At 39.5% G+C, this 23,230-nt stretch overlaps 1 protein-coding gene across 1 annotated transcript; it reads right to left on the reverse strand.

Moving 5' to 3' along the window:
• Positions 1 to 1,553: 1,553 nt before the first annotated feature.
• On the reverse strand, positions 1,554 to 21,408 carry TTC5 (tetratricopeptide repeat domain 5). The gene is made up of 10 exons (XM_003811718.6): positions 21,301 to 21,408; positions 17,225 to 17,357; positions 16,000 to 16,211; positions 14,602 to 14,752; positions 14,101 to 14,192; positions 11,699 to 11,755; positions 11,017 to 11,163; positions 10,619 to 10,833; positions 7,291 to 7,435; positions 1,554 to 5,066 (listed from the first exon to the last, which is right to left on the reverse strand). The coding sequence occupies exons 1-10, from the start codon at positions 21,349 to 21,351 to the stop codon at positions 4,947 to 4,949; spliced, it is 1,323 nt and encodes a 440-aa protein (XP_003811766.2). The 5' UTR covers positions 21,352 to 21,408; the 3' UTR covers positions 1,554 to 4,946.
• Positions 21,409 to 23,230: the final 1,822 nt, after the last annotated feature.

Here is a 23,230-nt window from a genome sequence, read left to right on the forward strand (position 1 = left end):
AAACTACTTTAAAGTTCATATGGAACCAAAAAAGAGCCCGCATCGCCAAGTCAATCCTAAGCCAAAAGAACAAAGATGGAGGCATCATGCTACCTGACTTCAAACTATACTACAAGGCTACAGTAACCAAAACAGCACGGTACTGGTACCAAAACAGAGATATAGACCAATGGAACAGAACAGAGCCCTCAGAAATAATGCCGCATATCTACAACTATCTGATCTTTGACAAACCCGACAAAAACAAGAAATGGGGAAACAATTCCCTATTTAATAAATGGTGCTGGGAAAACTGGCTAGCCATATGGAGAAAGCTGAAACTGGATCCCTTCCTTACACCTTATACAAAAAATTAACTCAAGATGGATTAAAGACTTACATATTAGAACTAAAACCATAAAAACCCTAGAAGAAAATCTAGGCAATACCATTCAGGACATAGGCATGGGCAAGGACTTCATGTCTAAAACACAAAAAGCAATGGCAACAAAAGACAAAATTGACAAATGGGATCTAATTAAACTAAAGAGCTTCTGCACAGCAAAAGAAACTACCATCAGAGTGATCAGGCAACCTACAGAATGGGAGAAAATTTTTGCAACCTACTCATCTGACAAAGGGCTAATATCCAGAATCTACAATGAACTCAAACAAATTTACAAGAAAAAAAAACAACCCCATCAAAAAGTGGGCAAAGGATATGAACAGACACTTCTTAAAAGAAGACATTTATGCAGCCAAAAAAACACATGAAAAAATGCCCATCATCACTGGCCATCAGAGAATGCAAATCAAAACCACAATGAGATACCATCTCACACCAGTTAGAATGGCCATCATTAAAAAGTCAGGAAACAACAGGTGCTGGAGAGGATGTGGAGAAATAGGAACACTTTTACACTGTTGGTGGGACTGTAAACTAGTTCAACCATTGTGGAAGTCAGTGTGGTGATTCCTCAGGGATCTAGAACTAGAAATACCATTTGACCCAGCCATCCCATTACTAGGTATATACCCAAAGGATTATAAATCATGCTGCTATAAAGACACATGCACACATATGTTTATTGCGGCACTGTTCGTAATAGCAAAGACTTGGAACCAACCCAAATGTCCAACAATGATAGACTGGATTAAGAAAATGTGGCACATATACACCATGGAATACTATGCATCCATAAAAATGATGAGTTCATGTCCTTTGTAGGGACATGGATGAAGCTGGAAACCATCATTCTCAGCAAACTATCGCAAGGACAAAAAACCAAACACCACATTTTCTCACTCATAGGTGGGAATTGAACAATGAGAACACATGGACACAGGAAGGGGAATATCACACTCGGGGGACTGTTGTGGGGTGGGGGGAGGGGGGAGGGATAGCATTAGGAGATATACCTAATGCTAAATGACGAGTTAATGGGTGCAGCACACCAACATGGCACATGTATACATATGTAACAAACCTGCATGTTGTGCACATGTACCCTAAAACTTAAAGTATAATAATAATTAAAAAAAAGAGAGAGCATTAAGAAAATGAAAAAGCAAGCTGCGATTTGGATAAATATATTTGAAAAACATAATTTATAATGGATTAGTATCCAGAACATGTAAGGAATCAATAAGAAGACAACCCAATAAAAATTGGACAAAAGAAAACAGAGATTTCATAGAAAAAGAAACAGGAATGGACAAAGAAATGTAATTTATGCCTACTATGTGATATTTTATAATCATCTGGTTGGTAAAAATTAAAAAGCTAGACAATTTCAAAAAAAGAAAAAGACAGACTGGGCTTTAAAGATCAGTAGGGAAAGGATTGATTCTTTAATAAAAGGTGCTGGGCTATTTACTCATTATGAAAAAAATTATATCCGTACATAACATAAAATAAAGTCATACTGTAAGAAAAGGACAAAATAACTTCATAAAGCAATAGAGGGAAAATGTCCTTATGACTTTAGGAGAGCTAAGAACCTCTTAAAACACAAAAAGCATTATCATAAAAGATGGATAAATTCAATGACATTGAAATTAAGAACTTCTGTTCAGCAAAAGACCCAATAGAATAAAAAAAAACAGGATAAAACTGTATGCAGACAAACGATTAGTACAGGGAATATATAAATCAATTTGACATCCAAATACAGAAGTGTGCAAAGACTCGAATAGGCATTTTACCGAGAGAAAATATTAGTGGCTTCTAAATATATGAAAAGATGCTCAAGCTCATTAATAATCAGAGAAATGCAAATTAAGGCCACAAGGAAATAATACTCAAATCTCCTGTATTTGCAATACCTAAAAGATAATACCAAGCACAGAAGAGGATGGGGAGCATTGGGGTGACTCATCTATTGATAGTAGAGACATAAACTAATATAAGCACTTTGGAAATGTTTAGTGCTTCTCAAAAAAGTTGAACATGTATATACTCTATGATCCAGCAATTCCATTCTATGTCAATACTCTTAAACAGTGGTTCTCAAATTTTACTGTGCATCAGAATCACCTGGAGGGTTTGCTAAACACAGATTGCTGGGCTCTTCCCACATAGTTTTGAATTCAGTAAGTCTGGGTAGGGGGCTTGAGAATTTGCATTTCAAAGAAGTTCCAAGGGATGCTGATGCTGCTGGTCTGGGAACCACTCTTCAAGAGCCATTGCTGTAAAAGAAACTTTTGCACTTACATATCAGGACATATACAAGAATATTAATAATGTAGTGCTTTGGTAGTAAAAAAAGAAAAACTGGAAACCCAAATATCCTTTAACAACAGGATGAATAAATTATGGTATAATCATACAATGAGATTTATATAGCTGTGAAGACAAATGAGATCATGGAGAGGTATGCAAGGGCTTCCAAGTTATCAATGATGTTCTAGTTTTTAAGGCAGGTGGATATTTTATGGGTATTCTAGTTATTCCTGAAACCGTATGTACAAATTTTGCATACTTACTTGTTTGTACGCACTGCTTCTCTGTGGCTACCACCTACTGGCCATTTTTCTACTCTCTAGCCCTACACAGAACATGTCAACTCATCTCAGAATTTGAGTAAAAGGGGAACAGTATTTGGGTCCCACATCTCTACTGCCTCAAATGTTTACACATACTACTACCCCCATCTTCCCTAGTTGCTTTCAGCCAATTCTCAAGTTATTTTTATATCCCACAAGCTCCTAATCACTCTTCTATGACTCTAGGCCTCAAAATGACACCCAAAACTAATTTAAGACTCCATATGTGGTATAACAGACAGTACTTCTAATAAAAACTGTCTCTTGCTACCACAGGTTTTTTTGGTGCAGTCCACGAAGAGTGTTCTTGCAAACTATATCAGACTGGTTACTCATACTGACTTTAGCTTATCTACTAAGATTCTTAGTAATATTCATATATGATGTTGAAGCTATACCTGAGAATGTTAGCCTTTTTGGACCAAAAGAATGGACTGAAAATTTTATCTTATTAGACTCAGCCTTTATGACTTAGAGATAGATAGATAGATAGATAGATAGATAGATAGATAAAACTTCTCTCAATGCATTTCTATCATCCATTCTCTGAGGAGGCCTCTGCATTCTTTATAAATTTAATGAGTCATCAATGATATTCAAGGCACTGATCAAGAACTGAACAGGACTGGACCAAGAACAAAGATCTGAGTCATTTCACTAGAAGACTTCTCAATTCATCTGTATACATTAATGTATTATAGCCATTCAGTTGTTGTTGCTGTTTGAGACAGAGTCTCGCTCTGTCGCCCAGGTTGGAGTGCAGTGGCGCGATATTGGCTCACTGCAACCTCCACTTCCTAGGTTCAAGCAATTCTCTGCCTCAGCCTCCCCAGTAGCTGTGATTACAGGTGCCTGCCACCACACCCAGCTAATTTTTGTTATTTTTAGTAGAGACGGAGTTTCACCATCTTGGCCAGGCTGATCTTGAACTCCTGACCTCGTGATCCACCCGCCTTGGACTCCCAAAGTGGTGGGATTGCAGGCTGAGCCACTGTGCCAGGCCAATTCAATTGGTTATTAATCCTCACTCACATTTCTCCATTTTACCACAAGGATATTAAGATAAACTGTTATAAAACATGTCACTAGACTCTAAAGAAACTGAGTATTTATCTAACTCTCTCTGGTCCTTCAGCCTAGTAACACTATTAGAACAGTATTGCTCTGTCATCTTGGACCATAATGAAGACCACCCCTAGGGAATGACAGAGTGGGAAAATGGAAGAAAGCTGGTCTCTAGCAACTTTGTGGAGTTGCCATTCCTGCCTGGGGCTGTCTATTGTCGGAATTCTTTTAACTGGGAGAGAAATAAACTGCTTTGTATAAAGAAAAAAATGGGGGTATTACTCCAATAAATTGAAGTGATCCTAAAACCAAGAATACAAGCCTAGGGAGAATAAAGCAGGCCAAACTACGTGGTTTTGTTTTGTTTTGTTTTCAAACAAATTTAATTCTGTTCCAGCCCCAAAGAAGAGGAAGGACCTAAATTTCAAAAATAAAAATAAAAATTGCTAAAAATAAAAGCCTTTACAAAATTAAGCCCCCTCCTTTAGCAATAAATACTGAACTGATATATACATATGAGGCTTACGAAGGAGGCAACAACAGGAACCTTGGGGACTCTGTCCCATGGCAACATCCCAAGACTTCTACCAATTCCATGCTCTTTGCTGAAAACATAGAGAGCAGTGGAAGAGACAGGAGAGATATGCCAGAAGAGTATGTGGCCCTGTAGAGAGCTGGAACATGATGAGGACAGAGGAGAGAGAAGAGATATGAAGTGTAATACAGGCAGGGAAAGAGAAAGTCTTCATTTAGAACATTCCTCCCATCCCTGCTGAATCACTGATGTGGCTGGACCGGCTGTCCAGGGCCTTGTCTCCTCTCCTCCACTCCCTGTTGAGCATGCAAGTCAAAGAAGGTCATTCACACTGTGGTCGCGATGCCACTGTGGCAACAGCCTGGCTGCTGGATCCCTGAGGCTTCCCATTCACCACTAGCAGGAGGGGCGTCTCCACTCGAACACTGGAAAAGGAATAGTCCTAGAAAAGACAGACAGACAAAGGTTCACTACAGATTCCAAGATGGAAAAAGCTCCAGCATGGGGATACACCACTTGCAACTTTCTGCACCACCTCCCCCGTTGTATACCCCCTCTACTTCCATCTCACATCAGACAAAACTGAGCTAACAAAGGGGACGAAAATTTCCCAAAGTTTTCAATCTTCAGAAGGAAAACATGGAGCATGTAAGGTCATGTAGTGCCACTACAAGAATGAGACAGCTCTTTGATCCAAAAAAGGCAGGTTCCTGGCATTGCCTAACAAAAGAATGCAACCAACTCTCATAGAATCTGCCTTTTCCCACGGTGTTTCCTGATAATTAACTAGATACACATAGCAGCCGGCCAGAGCCAGTGGGAATCCTGAGAAAATCTCAGTCCAAATGTTTATAAGGTCCTAATTTAATCCACCAAATACAAATTAAAGTTACTTCTTTTTTATATCAAGAGGAGGAAATAGAACATGAAACAGAATGTAGCCGTTTTCCTAATAACAAAAAGGGTATCAGCTCACTGTATCAGTTTAAGTGTATTTTAAGTTGTAAAACATGTTAAATAGTCTTCATCCAAAAAATATGGCAATGAGAGGCAGGCTCTTTTAAGTCCAAGTAAAGTAAATTTAAAAGTTCTCATAAACCAATTTTTTTTAAGTCTTCACAGAAATATCGACAAGTGACACAAAAAATGGCAATTTATACAAGAAATATAAATTAATATTCATGCTATATTTTCCATGTAAAATTAGAAAATAACTTTTCAAAGGTTTCCAACCAGAGTTGAGAAAAAAACTACAGAGAAACACTTATTTACATCCACTGTTGGTAGTGACAACTAACTAGTACAATTTTCCAAAGAATTATTTGGCAATATGTATCAAAAGCCTCAGAATTCTGCATACCCTTTGGACCCAGGAGTCTACATTAGAAATTCATTTAAGGAACTAATCATAGATACAAGCAAAGATACAAAAATCCTCACTGTGTTTCTAATTTTTTTTCTATTATAAAAGTACTAATTTAGATCTGAGGTCATCAAAGTATTTCTGCAAAGGGCCAGATAGTAAATATTTTAGGCTTTGTAGGTCATATGGTCTCTGTTACAGAACAAGTCACCTCTGACACTATAGTGCAAAAACAGCCACAGACAATAGTAAGCAAATGAGTGTGGCTGTGTTCCAATAAAGCTTTATTTGTGGACACTGAAATCTGAATTTCCTGTAATTTTCACATATCACAAAATATTATGCTTCTGTCAATTTTTTTCATTTAACAACACAGAAACAATACTCTTTTTTTTCTTTGAGGCAGACTTTCTCTATCACCCAGGCTGGCGTGCAATGGGACAATAATGGCTTACTGCAGCCTCAAACTCCTGAGATAAAGTGGTTCTCTCACTTCAGCCTCCTTAGTAGCTGGGACTACAGGCATGTGCTACCACACCTGGCGAAGTTTTTTAACATTTTTTTGTAGAGACGGGGTCTCACTATGTTGCCCAGGCTGGTCTTAAACTCCTGGGCTCAAGTGATCCTCCCACCTTGGCCTTCCAAAGTGCTGGGATTTTACGCATGAGCCACCATGCCCAGCCTAGAAACCATTATTAATCAACACAAGCAGCGAGCCAGATTTGGTCAATGGGCTTTGCCAACCTCTGATCTAAATGGTTAAACAGTAGTTAAATATCTACATTCATAAGGTTTTTGTAAGAATTGAATGGGGCAAGACAGGTAATAAAAACTCTTAGCACAGTGTCTAGCACTCAATTAAGTGTTAAATAAATGTTAACTATCATTACCATCTTCATCACCCCGTGTCTACTCAATGTAGTGAAATATGTAAAAACATAGGAAACATTCACAAACATTTGCATATAATATCCCACTCACGATTTAAAATATAGATATATGTGTATATATTTGTGAAAAGAAAATTCAGGTATATACACCAAACTGTTAACAGTAACAGTTACAAGGCAGTAATACCTGAGTGATAATATTTCACTGCATTTTTTTATTTTTCTGCTTATCAGTTTACCTTTTTAGTAAAAAAATACATATATATATAAATAAAACATATACACACAAATATATATACACATAGCCTACACACATACTCACATATAATTATTTCTATATCTTTTATAAAAAGATAGGCTTGGTTCTACTTTTAGAGCCTACGAGTTGTAAGAGAATCCTAGCCATTGCTCACCTTTCCTTTGTGCTGAATTCGGTGAAGCCGCAGGTTGGGCTCAGGAATGGCTACAGAGTCTCCAATGAGCACTCCCCAGCTCTGCACTATATTGTACACCATCACTGCATAGCAAGGTCCATCTGAATCTACCAGGCCAAATGTACTACCAAGACAAGACAGATTAGGAGAGAGGAAAACAAAAAGGTATGTGGGTAGGAAAGAAGAGCACAAACAGTGGTTTAAAAATACTAGCAAAATACTGGACTTAAAGTCAGTGACAGGTAATTAAAATAAAATATAAAATTTAACTTAATTAAACTTTAAAAATAAAATACTAACAAAATAAACAAATGCTTTTTCTCAGTTACTCAGAAAACCTATGAGACGTACCATCTTCCACTTTATATATCTGAGTCTTCATTTTTCTGAAACTCATCAGTCACTTTGCTAAGAACTTAGGACAAAGCACACTGAAGCCATTCAACAAATATTAATGATGAACTAGACCAACATGTTACAGTTGTAACATTATTCCTGGTCTATCAATTTAACTATCATACTCTTAACCAAAGCCTCTAACCATCACTGTCTGTGTAGTTTAACTCCACAAACTTTCACTGAACATTACATATGTGCCAAGCATTGTGTTTAGCAATAAGATACCAATCCAGCTATGAATGACCTATAGTCTAGCAGGAGTCAGACAATGAAGTCATCACTTACAGCACAGTGTGATGGGTGCTAGAATAGCTTTTCCCTTGTGCTGAATTCAATGAAGCCACAGATTGGGCTGTGGGAGCCCAGAGGACAAATATCTAAATCAAAATTGGAAAGCAGGGAAGATTTCCTGGAAGAGGTGACGCTCAAAGTGAATCTTAAAGGGTAAAAAACCAGCTGGGTTAAAAAAGAAAAATTAATCCTCGGTAAAAATGTTAAAAACCTCTGAGGGGATAGGAACAGAGATTTTGACTTGGAGGCAACATGAGGGAACTTCCCAGAATGGTGGTAATGATCTCTATTTGGGTTATACAGATATTTTCCATTTGTTAAAAGCTATGAAATGTACACTTAAAATTGTACATTTCATTGTATGTAAATTTTACATAAAAAGAAAAAATTGAAACAAATACTGAACTCAGTTAATGACTGCATGCTAAAGTATGTAAAGTATATTGATCTCTGCAATTTACTCTGATAGCAGGATAAACAGACTGATATGTAATAAGCTAAGTAAAATAAAATATTAATGGTAGAATATAAGTGGTTGAGAACACAAATGTTCAATGTAAAATTCTTTCAACTTAGCTATATGTTTGAAAATTTTTAAAACAAAATGTTGGGGGCAGAAGAGGATGTTAGCTGTCAAGAAGAAGCTAGAGATTATCCAGGCAGAGTAACCGTATATAAGACACAGAGGCATGAAAACAGCTGTTCTAAAACCAACAAAATTGTTCCATGGTTGAAACAAAAGGCACTGGTGGGAAAGAGACAGAAGATAATGGAAAGAGAAGCAGGGAGCAAATCATGAAGGACTTTGTATGCTAACCTAAGTAGTTCACACTTTATCCCAAAAGCTACATATAGTACCAGTAAGGGATCTTAAATAAGAAGTAGCAATGGTCAGATTTACATCTAAGAAACATTTCTCTGGCAGCACTGTGGAACACTGGAGGAAACCAGAGAAACAGGGAGACCTATCTGGAGAAGTGATAAGGGGGTGAATTAAGGTGGTAAACACAGAGAAGTCAAGTCTATAGGACAAAAAAGGCAAATCTTTTTGGAGAATGGAGAAGCCTATTCTTCCAAAAGTCTTAATCAAGTGACTGAGAGGTGATACCATTCATTCACAAGGAATCCAGGGAGGAGAAACAGGTTTACAGAGAAAGATTTAGGTGAGTAATACTGAAATACTGAGTTAGAGATTTCTTATTGGAACCCAGAGGCAGCTGGTTATAGGAATCCAACACTTGGAAATGAAGCTTGGGCTGGAGATATATCTGTAAGCATATAGGAGGCTGCCAAAGCCTTGGGTTTATATGACATCACAGGGCAAGATGATCTATAGACAGGATGGAGAAGAATCACACTCATGCCATCACGTGACACGCCTGAATTCACAGGAAATATTGCAATCAAGCAAAGCACTCTCCTGATGAATCCAGTCAAAGCCTCAGAATCCTTCTACACAGTATGTCAGGCAACCACTGATAAGTGATCAAAGTTGGCAACTATAGGCCATCCTGATATAAAGAGAAAAAAGGAAAAAAACAAAAATAGAGTCCTGGAAACCTAAGATTTAAAAGTTAGGCAGAAAAAGAGAAACCAAGGAGTGGCAAAATATCTATTTGTTCTCAAGGTCCTCCAAAACCTACCTTTGTCTATATCCCTTTCTAATTCTTCTCAGCTCTAGGATTTGCTCTAGTAAACTAAACTGTTCTCAACTATCTTTTTGCCCTTCAACTCGTCAAACACACAAACCCCTAGAAAATGCCATGGAGAAAGCTTGGGCATATAATGGGAATTGTGAATATTTCTGTTTAGATGAACAGAAAGGATGTGAAAAGCAATAGTGAGAAATAAGTCAGAATGTTTTGGAACCATGCAATAGAAGTTGCTGGATCCAGTGCCTAGAAAGACAATGGTGATCCTAGGAAAATAACAATTTCAGTAGAAAAGAGAAAGGGGAAACCGGTCAACCAGGGATTAGGAAGTGAGTGAAGGACCAAGGAGTGGTGGCATTCACTAAACCCTAACTTTTCAAGATCCAAAAATTTTCTAAACAAATATTCTTAATTCATTTCCTCTGCTGCTAGAAGCACCTGCACCTGGGTCCTTTACATTTCTTTTTTCTCACTCCCTACGACACATATACTACACACTCAATAAATATTAGTTGAATGACATCTAAGACAATCTCCCAACCAGACTTTAAATTATAACTCAAAGCTCACTTTTCAGAACTAAGTATACCTAAGTACAAACAGGACTAAGAAATTTGTCCTCCTTCAACTTCTATGATCATGAAAATGCAAAGGGACAGAAGAATTTTGAGGTTTCTGTCTTATAAAAAAATATGTCCTGCCAAATTTCAACTATGGATATAGGAATCCACATAGCACCAAACTCAGGGATACAAAATGGGCAGTGACAGAATCTACAAAAGCCTCTGATCAAAAGATGGTTAAACATCACCCAGACAATATCTGCCCATGGGATAGTCACAGAAGGAAATCAGAAGTCACAAATCTGTGACCACTGACAATCTCCTCAACTGCCAGGGAAAGAACAGGAAGTGAGAGCAATTAGTTCAAAAGGGTAAAACGGGGGAAATCCAAGAGAAACTCACAAGGGGACTTTCTCCTCTGTGGTGAGGCTAAATACCACCTTTCCCAGGATGACGGCACCGCTGTTCACCCCAGGCTGAAGCGTACTCAGTGGCTTGAGCTCCAGGGTCACTTTCTGCCCAGAGGCTGACTGATAGTGCCCATCACTGCAAGGGCCTAGATGGGCTGGGCGCAAGCTTCCCAGCATGCTCTGCAGCTTTTTGGTCTTCACCTTTCCCTGCAAAGAAGGGGAAATAGGTAAGAAGCTGGAAACTAGTCGCCTTCCTTGAGATTCTAATCCTTCCCTCCCACCCACTTCTATAGGGTCTCTACCTCCTAAACCTATTTATTCTTATTTTATTGACCCACGACAAAATAAAAAAAAAAAAAAAGTAGAATTCAGCCCTTCAGACATTTTTACCTTACTCTCAAGGAGGCTGGTTAATCTATCCAGGAATTCCAGAAGTTGTTGCTCTCGTTGCCGGGGCTCTGGCCAGGCAGGGTCCAGGGCTGCAGCCCGAGAGAAGCCCTCCAGGGCCTCCCCATAACTCTCTTCATATTTATGCAACTGTACAAGAAGTGTATCCCAATTATAAGTATATCCAGACAAACTATCCCGAGGGAATGGCACCATGGGCTAGGAATCTAGAGAAATAAACTGTTTTCCTTCCTGGTTATTTTCCTGTGCTGCAACAAACAGCCTGAAGAGCTGGTAACACCTTACATCCTTCTTCCTAGCCAAGATGATCACAACCCCAAAGATGGAATCATTTCAAAGAAGCTAATTTCCAAACTCTAAAATAGTTAAGTTGTATATATTGGCTCACTTGACCTTTATATTTACTTAACATTTCAGAAGTCTTCTAAAAGATCCCCCCATTCTCTACATATTCTTCCACCTCCTCAGCCCCTTCTCCTTTCCCTCCAGTGACTACACCAGATACTGAAGCCAAACCGAGCTAGCTATTTATAGAAATAGCACGGCTTTCCTCTCACAGTCTGTACCCAATCTTGTCCCTATGCAAACTCAGTTATCCTCACAAGCTAAGACATAGGTGTCTTATTTATTTGACCCTCAGATGACTACACCCCAAAGGTCTTACCGTCGCCCTGTTCAGATGAAGGTCAGGATTGCTAGAAGCTTTTCTGTCAACTTTCTCCTATAATGGGATGAAAACATTATCAGTGGATCCTGTCTCAATGTTAAGGACTGACATGCCCAACATGTCCTACGCCTCCTCTTTCTAGAGAAATGGAAGTTTCTTCCTTGCCAAAATGGTATTTATACCACAGAAGCAGTTACCATATAACAGTGTGGATATCTTAGTCCCAAAACCTTAGGGATATAAGTGTTTTTGTATGTGTGAGACTTTAAAATATTATTATAATTTATCCATGTAGTAGTATTAAGATAGAATAAATCTTTATGTAAATGAAATATGTGGGCCGGGCACAGTGGCTCACGCCTGTAATCCCAGCACTTTGGAAAGCCAAGGCCGGCGGATCACCTGAGGTCAGGAGCTCAAGACCAGACTGGCCAACCTGGTGAAACACTGTCTCTACTAAAAATACAAAACTTAGCTAGGCATGGTGGCATGCACCTGTAATTCCAGCTACTCAGGAGGCTGAGGCAGAATTGTTTTAACATGGGAGGTGGAGGTTGCAGTGAGCCGAGATCGCACCACTGCACTCGAGCCTGGGTGACAGAGTGAGACTTCATCTCAAAAAAAATAAATAAATGAATGAAATAGGTGAAATCATTTTGATTTTTAAAAATTTAAATAGTGAAGTGCTGGTAACAAATGAAGAAAGGCTAGGATAGAAATGGTGTTCATTTAATGCATTTCCTCTGCCCATAAACCTAGCTCCAGACACAGGCGGAATCATGTTTCTACATCCAAGTTCCCTTAAAACACAGATAGAAAACCAAATTCAGACTCTAACTAAAATAGATGGCCAGGAAAAGAATTTTTTTTAAACAGATAAAATAGATGGCCAGACACCACAAGACAGTGTAGACATGTGCTGTGAAGCAACTGCTAGCTATGTTCATGACTATGCTTATTATATTTTTTTAATTCTCTTCCTGGCGCATTGTAAAAGCACAAACAACATGAATTAAAATTGTTTAAATGGTTGGTTCAGATATGTTTACAAATGCAGGTCTGGGCGAAAAACTTCAGATTAAAAAGAGATGACCAGGCACGGTGGCTCACACTTGTAATCCCAACACTTTGGGAGACCGAGGCGGATGGATCACCTGAGGTCAAGAGTTCAAGACCAGCCTGGCCAACATGGTGAAACCCCGCCTCTACTAAAAATACAAAAATTAGGCGGGCATGGTGTGGCACGTGCCTGTAATACCAGCTACTTGAGAGACTGAGGCAGGAGACTCACTTGAACCTGGGAGACGGAGGTTGCAGTGAGCCGAGATCGTGCCACTGCACTCCAGCCTGGGTGGCAGAATGAGACTCCGTCTCAAAAAAAAAAAAAAGATTAAAAAGTGACTATTTAGCAGAAGCCAAATATAAAATGTTGAAGGAATATACCACACTATTCTTTAAAATGTAAACATTCACCAAATTAAGAAATTAGAGTAAAATATAATTGCTCTAAAAGTTCCGTGATTGAAAAAGGGCAGTTTAAAGTCAAAGGTAGAGTTGTGGGGAGGGTGGCAGGAGGCGGAGAAAAACAAATTTAAAAGGGCAGTCCCTGAATTGCAAACATGAACATACAGTAACTGTGTTCTTTATTCTACCACAGGGAGCAGAATAAGTAATGATAAGTTAAAAAGCAATTCTCTATATCAAGAGAAGCAAAAGAAGAAAGGTAAATATGAGAGCTAAATAAAAAGTGCTCAGAGGACCAATGTGAAGTCAGAAGCCAATTCTAATAATGAGAAAAAAGGCACTCAAAGTCTGAGGGAAAGCCCTATGCAAATGCCTATCAACATAAAAATGCTTGAAAACCTAAATAAATTTCTTGAAAACCTAAATAACCTAATTCACTTAATTCCTAGGAAATGACACAGAACAAGCTACACACTGTTTTCTCTTTTAGCCCATGGGAAATCCAGAGCCATAATATTACCTAACGGTTAATTTGGGGATAGCACTTAATTTACACTGAAGTATAAGTTTTCATTGTTCTTTAAAATGAATGTACAAAAATATTAATAAGCATTATTTTAATAGACTTTTTTCCCATTAAAAAAGATGAACATGTTGAGGCAGCTCTGTCATTTGGTTATACATGTGTGTAAGAAACCTAGACAGGTCAAGAAGCTATCCAGCACCAATGCGACACGATGCAAGTGGTTCCTAACACTCAAGTTATAAGAAGTCAGTCATCTCTACAGACACATCTTTGCAAAATCACAAAAATGAGATGCCAGCAAACACTGCCACTGCCCATGATGCTTGCTAAAGGGCCACAAGGAAGACTGAACAATGCTCTTGCTTCTGTTGTTGCCTATTCATCTGGCCTGGTGACCATAAGTACTTACTGCTTGGGCATAGGCACTGAGGGCTTGCTGGGAGATCTTAGGGTTCTGGCCAGTAGAGAAGTAAAGGGAAAGATATGAATTCCCAAGAATATCTGAAAGAGAAACACAGTGACAAATCATCTCAGAGTCCAAGTTCAAGATATGACTTATTTTGATCATTCTTGAAAGTATATTTGAAAGGTCCCACAAGAAATCCAAACCAGGAATGACACGATACTTAGTATACCCAAAACTCCACTAGGATAGAGCACCAAGGACACCAGACTGAAATTTGAACAGACTGTACAAAAGCCCTGCCTTGCTTACGTGAAAACTAGGATCAAAAGATCGAAGAGTTCCTAGAAAAGTAGTTCCCCAAAATGTCTTTCGTGTGTCTTCAAAACAAAGATGCCCTCTCTGGCTTAAACCTCAGAATCACACTCAAAAGATGGACTGCAAATGTTGCTGTGATTGAAAACATCTGCTCTAGAAACCTGTTGGAGATCTTTTGAGAGCACTCACACCAGGAGCGGCCATCATGGACATCCATCTGAACAGCCAACTTAGCCTGTCGGACACTGTCCATGACATGGTGAGAATGTTCATCTTCAGTGTCAGTCCGCAGCTGACGAAGCACCATTGACAGGTTTTGCAAGGAGACTTTGTTCCTGCACTGCAAATAGAAAGGGCACATACTCAGTCTTCCTGATTCTACCTCCCCTTTCCAGATCTATTCTGAACTCAATCTTCTAAATCTAATTTTTTACCTTTTTAATTTTTTTGTTTGGTTTTGTTTGAGGTGGAGTCTTGCTCTGTCACCCAGGCTGAAGTGCAATGGCGCGATCTCGGCTCACTGCAACCTTTGCCTCCCGAGTTAAGTCTTTCTCCTGCCTCAGCTTCCCAAGTAGCTGGGACTACAGGTATGCACCACCATGCCGGCTAATTTTTGTATTTTTAGTAGAGACTGAGTTTCACCATGTTGGCCAGGCTGGTCTTGAACTCCTGACCTCAAGTGATCTGCCTGCCTCAGCCTCCCAAAGCACGGGATTACAGGTGTGAGCCACCAGGCCTGGCCATATTTTTCTTTTTGTGACAGGGTCTCACTCTGTCGCCCAGGATGGAGTGCAGAGGCACGATCTCAGCTCACAGCAACCTCCACCTCCTGGGTTCAAGTGATTCTTGTGCCTTGGCCTCCTGAGTAACTGGGATTACAGGCACATACAACCATGCCCATCTAATTTTTGTATTTTTTGGTAGAGGCAGGGTTTCACCATGTTGGCCAGGCTGGTCTCGAACTCCTGACCTCAAATGATCTCCCCACTTTGGCCTCCCAAAGTGCTGGGATTACAGGCATGAGTCACTATGTCTGGTCCATATATATATATATATATATAATATATATTATATATATTTTTTTTATATATTATATATATATTTTATATATATTTTATATATATATATATATATATATATATATATTTTTTTTTTTTTTTTTAGAGACAAGGTCTCACCATGTTGCCTAGGCTGGTCTCAAACTCCTGAGCTCAAGTGATCCTCCTGCCTCGGCCTCTCAAAGTGCTAGGATTACAGGTGTAAGCTACCACACCCAGCCCTAATTTTTTCATCTAAATTCTTGCTGCCATCTGTATCTTCAACCCCCATCTACAAGGATCAGCTTAGCTGCTAGCTTTTCTTCACTTCCTTTCTCCCCCTGAACCTGATCCCATCATCATCTTCCTTTCCCAGGCCCCTGCCTCTATTTTCCTCATTCAGGTCTGCTCTCTGACCTTTCCTCCCTCCTGATTCTGTCCTAGTTCAATTTCAGTTCTACTCTGGTACTCATGTCCTAGGGAAACTCATAGAACCAAAGAAATTCATCCTTCCCATCTGTGCTTTCCAAAGGGATAGGGGGCAGCTCACATGGGTGAGGGCTCCTGAGAAGCAGGTGTGGGCAGCTGCAACATCCCCTTTTTTCCAGTACACCTCACCCAGCTGGTTCCAGGCTTCCACCAGCTCGGGCTCCAGCTTCACAGCCTTTGACAGAAGCTCCTCAGCCTTAGGGCTATAGTCAGGAGTCACATTTAGTGCTTTCCCAGTTAGCATCAGAACTTGTGCCTTGCCCTGGACAGAACCTAAGAGGAAGAAAAAAAGATAAAGTGGGAAAAAACAAGTTAAAGACCAGGGCACTTTCTCTCAAAAAATAACTACACGTCAGTTTTAGGAATAAAAAGAGTTGGGGAAAATATTTATCAATAAACCATTTATTGAAAGCTCACCATAGGCAGAGTGTATGTTAGCTAATTAGGCAACAAAGAAAGCACTATTTCTAGACCTTCTGCCATCTGTTTCTTGGGCCCCTATCGACAAGGATCAGCTCGGTTGCTAACTTTCCTAGAGGCGTTTACAATCTAGTGGAGAAGACAAAGCATAAACATGGAAAATTAAAACCATGAAAAAGAGCATATGGCATTAGCCCAATGAATGGACTTTAACAAGTGAAGAGAAGATGAGTCAGGACAAATAGTTATCATTAAAACAAAACAGAGAGAGAGAAGAAAAGACCCTCCAGGTTAGAAAATGATATAAACAAAGACACAGAATCAGAAGTACATGTGGCCATGTTCATGGGAGAATAGACAGTTCAACCTGGATGAAACAGAAAGTTCCTCTGCAAGTAATTAGTCAGAGATAAGGTTAGAAAACAGAGTAAAACAATGGACACTTAAATACCAGGTTAAGGGGGTTAGACTTCAGCTAGTCAATAGCAGGAATCTTTAAAGATACCTGAGCAAAAAGGCAGATGAGAGGATAAGGTTAAATGCATCAAGTAATGATTTAGAAGGATAGCCATGGCCATGGTATTATATAAGTGGATTTGAAAGTAAAAGAAATTAGAGGCAGAAAGTCAGATTACTGCAATAGTTCAAGTAAGTATGCTCTTTCATTTCATGCCATTTGCTATAATCAAATTTTAGGAAAAGTGGCTTAGGGAATGAAAGGTTGCACGGGGGCCCTGAGAAGTAATATTACGTTGTACTACCCTATAGCAGTAACAGATAGGATACCAAAGAGTCAATGAGGAGGGAGCAAAGGTCAATCACATTTCACTGAAGGATGGGGGTTGTACAATCTCTAGGGCTCATACCCACTACTTCTTCCATCTGCTGTAGGGTTTTCTCCATCTCCTTCCGCACATCCTGTTGCTTCCTCCCAGCATCCTCAACACTATGTGTCTCGAAATAGCAGTCTCGAAATGAGTAGAGCTGATCCACGAGTTCCTAAAAAGTATGACAATGGAACCATTAAGTGGAAAGATCACTGGACAGGGAAACTTGAAATTGGCTAGCCATACCAGCTCTTGGTCTAGAAATACCAATTCTCTTTCTCACCTATGAATGGCACAATAGGCAGGTGGACAGGTTTACTAAAATGCCACAAATCATGAGGAAAAGCAGCCAGTACCCCAGGCCAGCTCTCATGGTCCCATGTTGTCCCATGCCAGTGTCTGTATTGTGATGACCATTTTCTCTCCCTGCCTCAGCAGGGCTTCTAATATGACTAAGCATTTCACATACCACAGTCATGAGGAGGGAAACACTGCAACTTAAGATAAACCAAAAGTCTGTAAGATCATTCTATATGGTCCTGGTCCTCAAAGAATAACACTTTGAAATTTACCCTTAAAGTTGGACTTCTCAACTAAAACCATTTTATCCCTGATTTTTCATACGCTGAGATCTGAAAATACAATACAACCTTTGTGAATATAATAAACATGTTAGAGAGTCATTGTTTTCCACCACAAACATACCAATTTGAACTTGGTAACTTTGGTATTTTTGCAGCATTTTGTTCTTTTAAATGCTTATTGTGGTTTTGTTTAGTTTGATTTTTTTGTCAAGTCATCTTCTGGCTGTCTTGGATTTTTTACAAATAAATATTCTCTTTCCTCTTAAATGCATCTGAGTCTTCCTGTCATACCAGGCAAAGCTTTTCTACTACAGGTCAAGCATCCCTAATCCAAAAATCTGAAATCCTCCAAAATCTGAAACTTTTGAAACGCTGACACCACAAGTAGAAAATTCCACACCTGACACACAGTCAAAATGCGGTCAAAACGTTGTTTCAGGCACAAAATTATTAAAAATATTGTATCAAATTACTTTCAGCCTATGTGTATAAAGTGTAAATGAAACAATTTTTTTTTTCTTTTTTAAAAGACAGGGTCACCAGGCGTAGTGGCTCATGCCTGTAATCCCAGCACTTTCGTAGTCCAAGGCAGACGGATCATGAAGAGATCGAAACCATCCTGGCCAACATGGTGAAACCCGGTCTCTACTAAAAATACAAAAATTAGCCAGGCATGGTGGCGCACACCTGTAGTCCCACCTACTCGGGAGGCTGAGGCAGGAGAATCGCTTGAACCTGGGAGGCAGAGGTTGCAGTGAGCCAAGATCACGCCACTGCCCTCCAGCCTGGCAACAGAGCAAGACTCCGTCTCAAAAAAAAAAAAAAAAAAAAAAAAAAAAGAGTCTCGTAGGTTGCCCAGGCTGGTCTCAAACTCCTGATTTCAAGCAATGCTCCCACCTCAGCCTCCCAAAGTGCTGGGACTACAGGCATAAGCCACCAAGTTTCATATTTAGATTTGGGTCCCATCCCCAAGTTATCTCATTATGTATATGCAGATATTCCAAAATTCAAAAAAATCCAAAATCCAAAAAACTTCGAGTCCTAAGCATTTCGGATAACAGATACCCTATTCTTTCCTGAAACTAAATAGAGAGCAGCAGAAATATATAATCACTTCCCATCGAGTGTAATCAACAATCTTCACAACACATCCTGAATTCATCCACCTGTCTCCGTCCCACTATGACCATTCCTGGATTACATCAGCTTCATTACTTGCCTGGACTGCAAGAGCTTCTTAACCAGTCATCTTGTTTCTGTTCTCTCCCATTCTCCTCACTGTAGTGGGAGTGATCTTATAAAAAACGTACATCATATCACAAACCTTCAAATAGTTTCCCGTTGCAGACAGAATAAAATCCAAGTCCTTATCATGACCTAGAAGACTGTATGAGCTGACCTACCACCACCCATCCTGACACAAACTTCACTTCTCACCATTCTCTCTCCTACAATACTCAAGCCAGAGTTGCCTTCATGCAGTTTCTCAAACCCATCAAGCTCAGCCCACCTGGAAGACCTTATGCCTGGACACTTTCTCCAGATCTCTGCATAACTTATTCCTCATCATCATTTAGATCTTAGGTCAAATATCAATTCCAGAAAGGTTTTCCCTAATTACTCAACCCAAATGAATCCCTTCCTTCTCTCCTCTACTGTTATATCATACTCTTATTTTTCTTCATACTTATTTAAAATCATGTGGCCTATCATTAATTGTCTATTGTCTGCCTCCACCACTGAAATGTAAGCTCCAGGATGGAAAGGCCTTTAATCTGTTTTGTTTCGAGCTACACCTGAGCACCAGAACGGGACTTGGGACATGATAGGCTCTAATTCACTACACTTGATTGAATTAACTAACTATCCCTGTTCTAACAAATACATATGTGCTATACTTAATTTAAAATCCTATCCAGAATGAAGGGAACAGACTAGCACCCTCTGCAAATTTTATTGTATTATATCCAAGACCCAGCCTGCAGAGACTCTGATTTTAACAGTTTAGCAGAACTCAAAATTCTACATTTTTAACAGGCACCCCAGATGACTGTAATGAAACTGTCTGTAAAACACACTTTGAGAAATATCCATTTATACATTCTTTTTACACTAAAATGTCTTTAACAATGAAATCAAAGTTTACCACCATCTCCATGAACAGCAACACCATTATCTAATCCTTTTCCTCTTCTCTACTTCACTCCTTTATTCCATTCCTGCACCGACCCCACCCCAAGATAACGGAAGTATCCTCTCCCAAGCTGCTTAGGACATTTACCACAAATGAACCTAGGAAAAGACAATTCTCATAAAAAATTACAACCAATTTCCTTTTGTCCTGCAATCAACATGGCTGCAAATTAAGAGTTTTAGAGAGGGGCTTATTGATTGGTTTTAGTTGTTAAACCAAACATTCAAGAAGTTGTTTGGTTTTATTGTTTGGTTTTGTTTTCCTCTGGACTGAATGTTTTTAGAAACTTATTTTTTCATGGCAAAATCAATACATGTAAGTTGTTAAAATTCAAATAGATACATGTAAAAAACAGAAAGTACAAAATTACCCCAAACAACCTCAGTGATAACCACTGATTTGTATACCTTTTCAGATTTTTTTCTGTGCATATACAAACATACATACACAAATAATGTTTCTAATATAGAACCAGAATTGAGAATCTCTGATTTCAGCCAGTCACAATTAGGGAATAAAATGAAGTTAATCCAAATCAGCTGGAACACTCTAAAAAGTGTTACTATTTTAATGTACTCAAGAACAAAGAAATGTCACCAATATTTAAATGTGTGCGTTAAACACCTTTAGGCAAGTTACAAGCCTGTCATAGTTCTAATATTTAAGTTACAGGCTGCCTTAGAACGAAGAACTGAGTTCCTGAGGTTTAAGGAAAATCGTGGGTTCTTAAAGGCAAAGAGCCAAGCAACTAGTTAACGCCTCCCTACCAAGTCCAAAAGACTAGTCTTACTCAGAAGCACAGTCACCTGTGGACTACGTGGAGTCTGGACCCCTCTGCATCGGACCCCAAAGTGGAATTACACAGGTTGAAAGAAATCAAAACTGAAATCCTAAGGGGAGTAACCAGGACACTTGCAGTGCAGGTCATTAGCGCGATTGTTGCCAAATTCAAAGCAGAAAGGTGTTAAATGGCTTTTGTAGGGATCAAAACAACATGTGATAGTAGTTCATGCAGATCTGCCACACACATGTATATGCTATTCGCTATGGATGAATCGAGAAAACAACGTCCTCTCTAAAAATGTACATGAACAGTTAGGAGCAACAAATCTTCTTCCATACAGGACTGAAATTAACCGCAGTCAGGTCGGCAGCAGGAGGTTCCAACCAGGCTCCCTGGCTGGCTGCGGCTGCACCCTCGAGGGTTGTTATAGTAACCACACAGACGCACGAAGCTTCGCGTGTGTGCCGGGGAATTCACGGGCAGTACATAAACTGGACTCCCTGCTTCATTCGGAGTAACAAAAACACATACAGAATTTAATCTACGGCCCCACCTGCAATTTCTGCAAGATCGGCTTGACTTCTTCCTCTTCATCAGCCATCATCTCCCGGCCACTCCACCCCCAACTTTATAACCACAGAGACGCACGCCCTCTCTCACCGCGGAATCACAGCGACATCTGGCGCTCTGGAGGCTTTTCTGCCCCCGAAGGGCTGTGGTTCAAACCGACTTAACCATTTCCACAGAGATGCTCTACAATCACTTGTGAGTTCATAAACTTCTTTCTTTCCCAGATCCTGGAAACAAAATGTCCTCAGCTAAATTTCTATATTCTTGTTTCATGTCTTCCTACTTATGTATACTAAGATTATAATACTCCATAAAGAAAAGAGTTTAAGAAGTGCACACCTGTGTTGTTTGAAATTTCGAAAGCCATGCAGTACAATAGCTACTTTACTCAATCTTTTCCAAACTTTGCAATAATTTTCTATGATTAATTTTATTATTTTAATGCACTATCTTAATAAATACTACACTTGGGATGGCTCATAAAAACCACCATGCTCTACACTGATAATGCCTCCATATTTATAGACAACATCCGGAAGGATATATAAGAAAGGATGACTGTCTCTGCAGAGGGAAACACAGAAACTGGGGAACTGTGGGTGAGCGAAGAAAATTTTCACTGCCTGCCCTTTTGAATTTTCTTGCTATCTATATGTATCACCTATTCAAATATAAACATTTTTAAATAAAAAATTATTTGCTTCTACATAGCCTCTGGAAAGAGACACAAGACACTGGCAAGACTATTGCTTACAAAGAGCAGAAGTGAGTGGCTGGAGCAAAAATGAGTGACCAGGGAACTGGGGTAGACTTTTCACTCTATGCCGTTTTTGTAACTTTCAAGTTTGTACCTTGTGAATATATTAAACTTGTGAATAAATCTTTTAAAGTGTCATGTAATATTCCTGGCAGTTTTGCTTTACTTTTTTAGTTTTAATTACAGCTTCAAGCTGATTCTGTGAACCTAACAAAGAAGTAAAACGTTCAAGGCAGAAATCATGAATGTACATAAAATCATTTCCTCAAATCATTTTCCAACATAAAGGAAATAGTTTGTATTGTAACCTATAAAATCTATGTCGTTAGCTATAAAATAGGGAGGGATGTTTTAAAAATTTTTGAGATGGAGTCTCACTGTGTAGCCCAGGCTGGAGTGCAATGGCGCCATCTCGGCTCACTGCAACCTCCGCCTTCCGGGTTCAAGCGATTCTCCCGCCTCAGCCTCCCGAGTAGCTGGGACTACAGGTGCATACCACCACGCCCGGCTAATTTTTTGTATTTTTAGTAGAGACGGGGTTTCACCGTGTTAGCCAGGATGGTCTCGATCTCCTGACCTCGTGATTCACTCTCCTCGGCTTCCCAAAGTGCTAGGATTACAGGCATGAGCCACCACACCCAGCCGTAAAACTTTAAAATTTTTCATCCTCTTTCTCAGACATTTTAACTTTGGTGCACACGAGGCTGGGCACGGTGGCTCACACCTGTAATCCCAGCACTTTGGGAGGCCAAGGCGGGCAGATCACTTGAGGTCAGGAGTTCAAGAAAAGCCTGGCCAATGTGGTAAAACCCCATCTCTACTAAAGATACAAAAATTAGCCAGGTGTGGTGGCATGCACCTGTAATCCCAGCTACTTGGGAGGCCAAGGCAGGAGAACCACTTGAACCCAGGAGGCGGAGGTTGCAGTGAGCCAAGATGCTGCCACTGCACTCCAGCCTGGGCAACACAGCAAGACTCCATCTCAAAAAAACAGTAATAAATAATTTTGGTGCACACTAAGAATAATTTTTAAGAGATTTTATACTCTATATTCCTAGTGAAGGAAACACTACTTGCTTTTCAATTATGTAAAGCAGGGGTATTTAATTGCCTTTCTACAATGACTAAATATAAAATATCTTCAAATGATTTCAGT

Source organism: Pan paniscus, chromosome 15, assembly GCF_029289425.2.
Source record: "Pan paniscus chromosome 15, NHGRI_mPanPan1-v2.0_pri, whole genome shotgun sequence".
Classification (NCBI taxonomy): domain Eukaryota; kingdom Metazoa; phylum Chordata; class Mammalia; order Primates; family Hominidae; genus Pan; species Pan paniscus.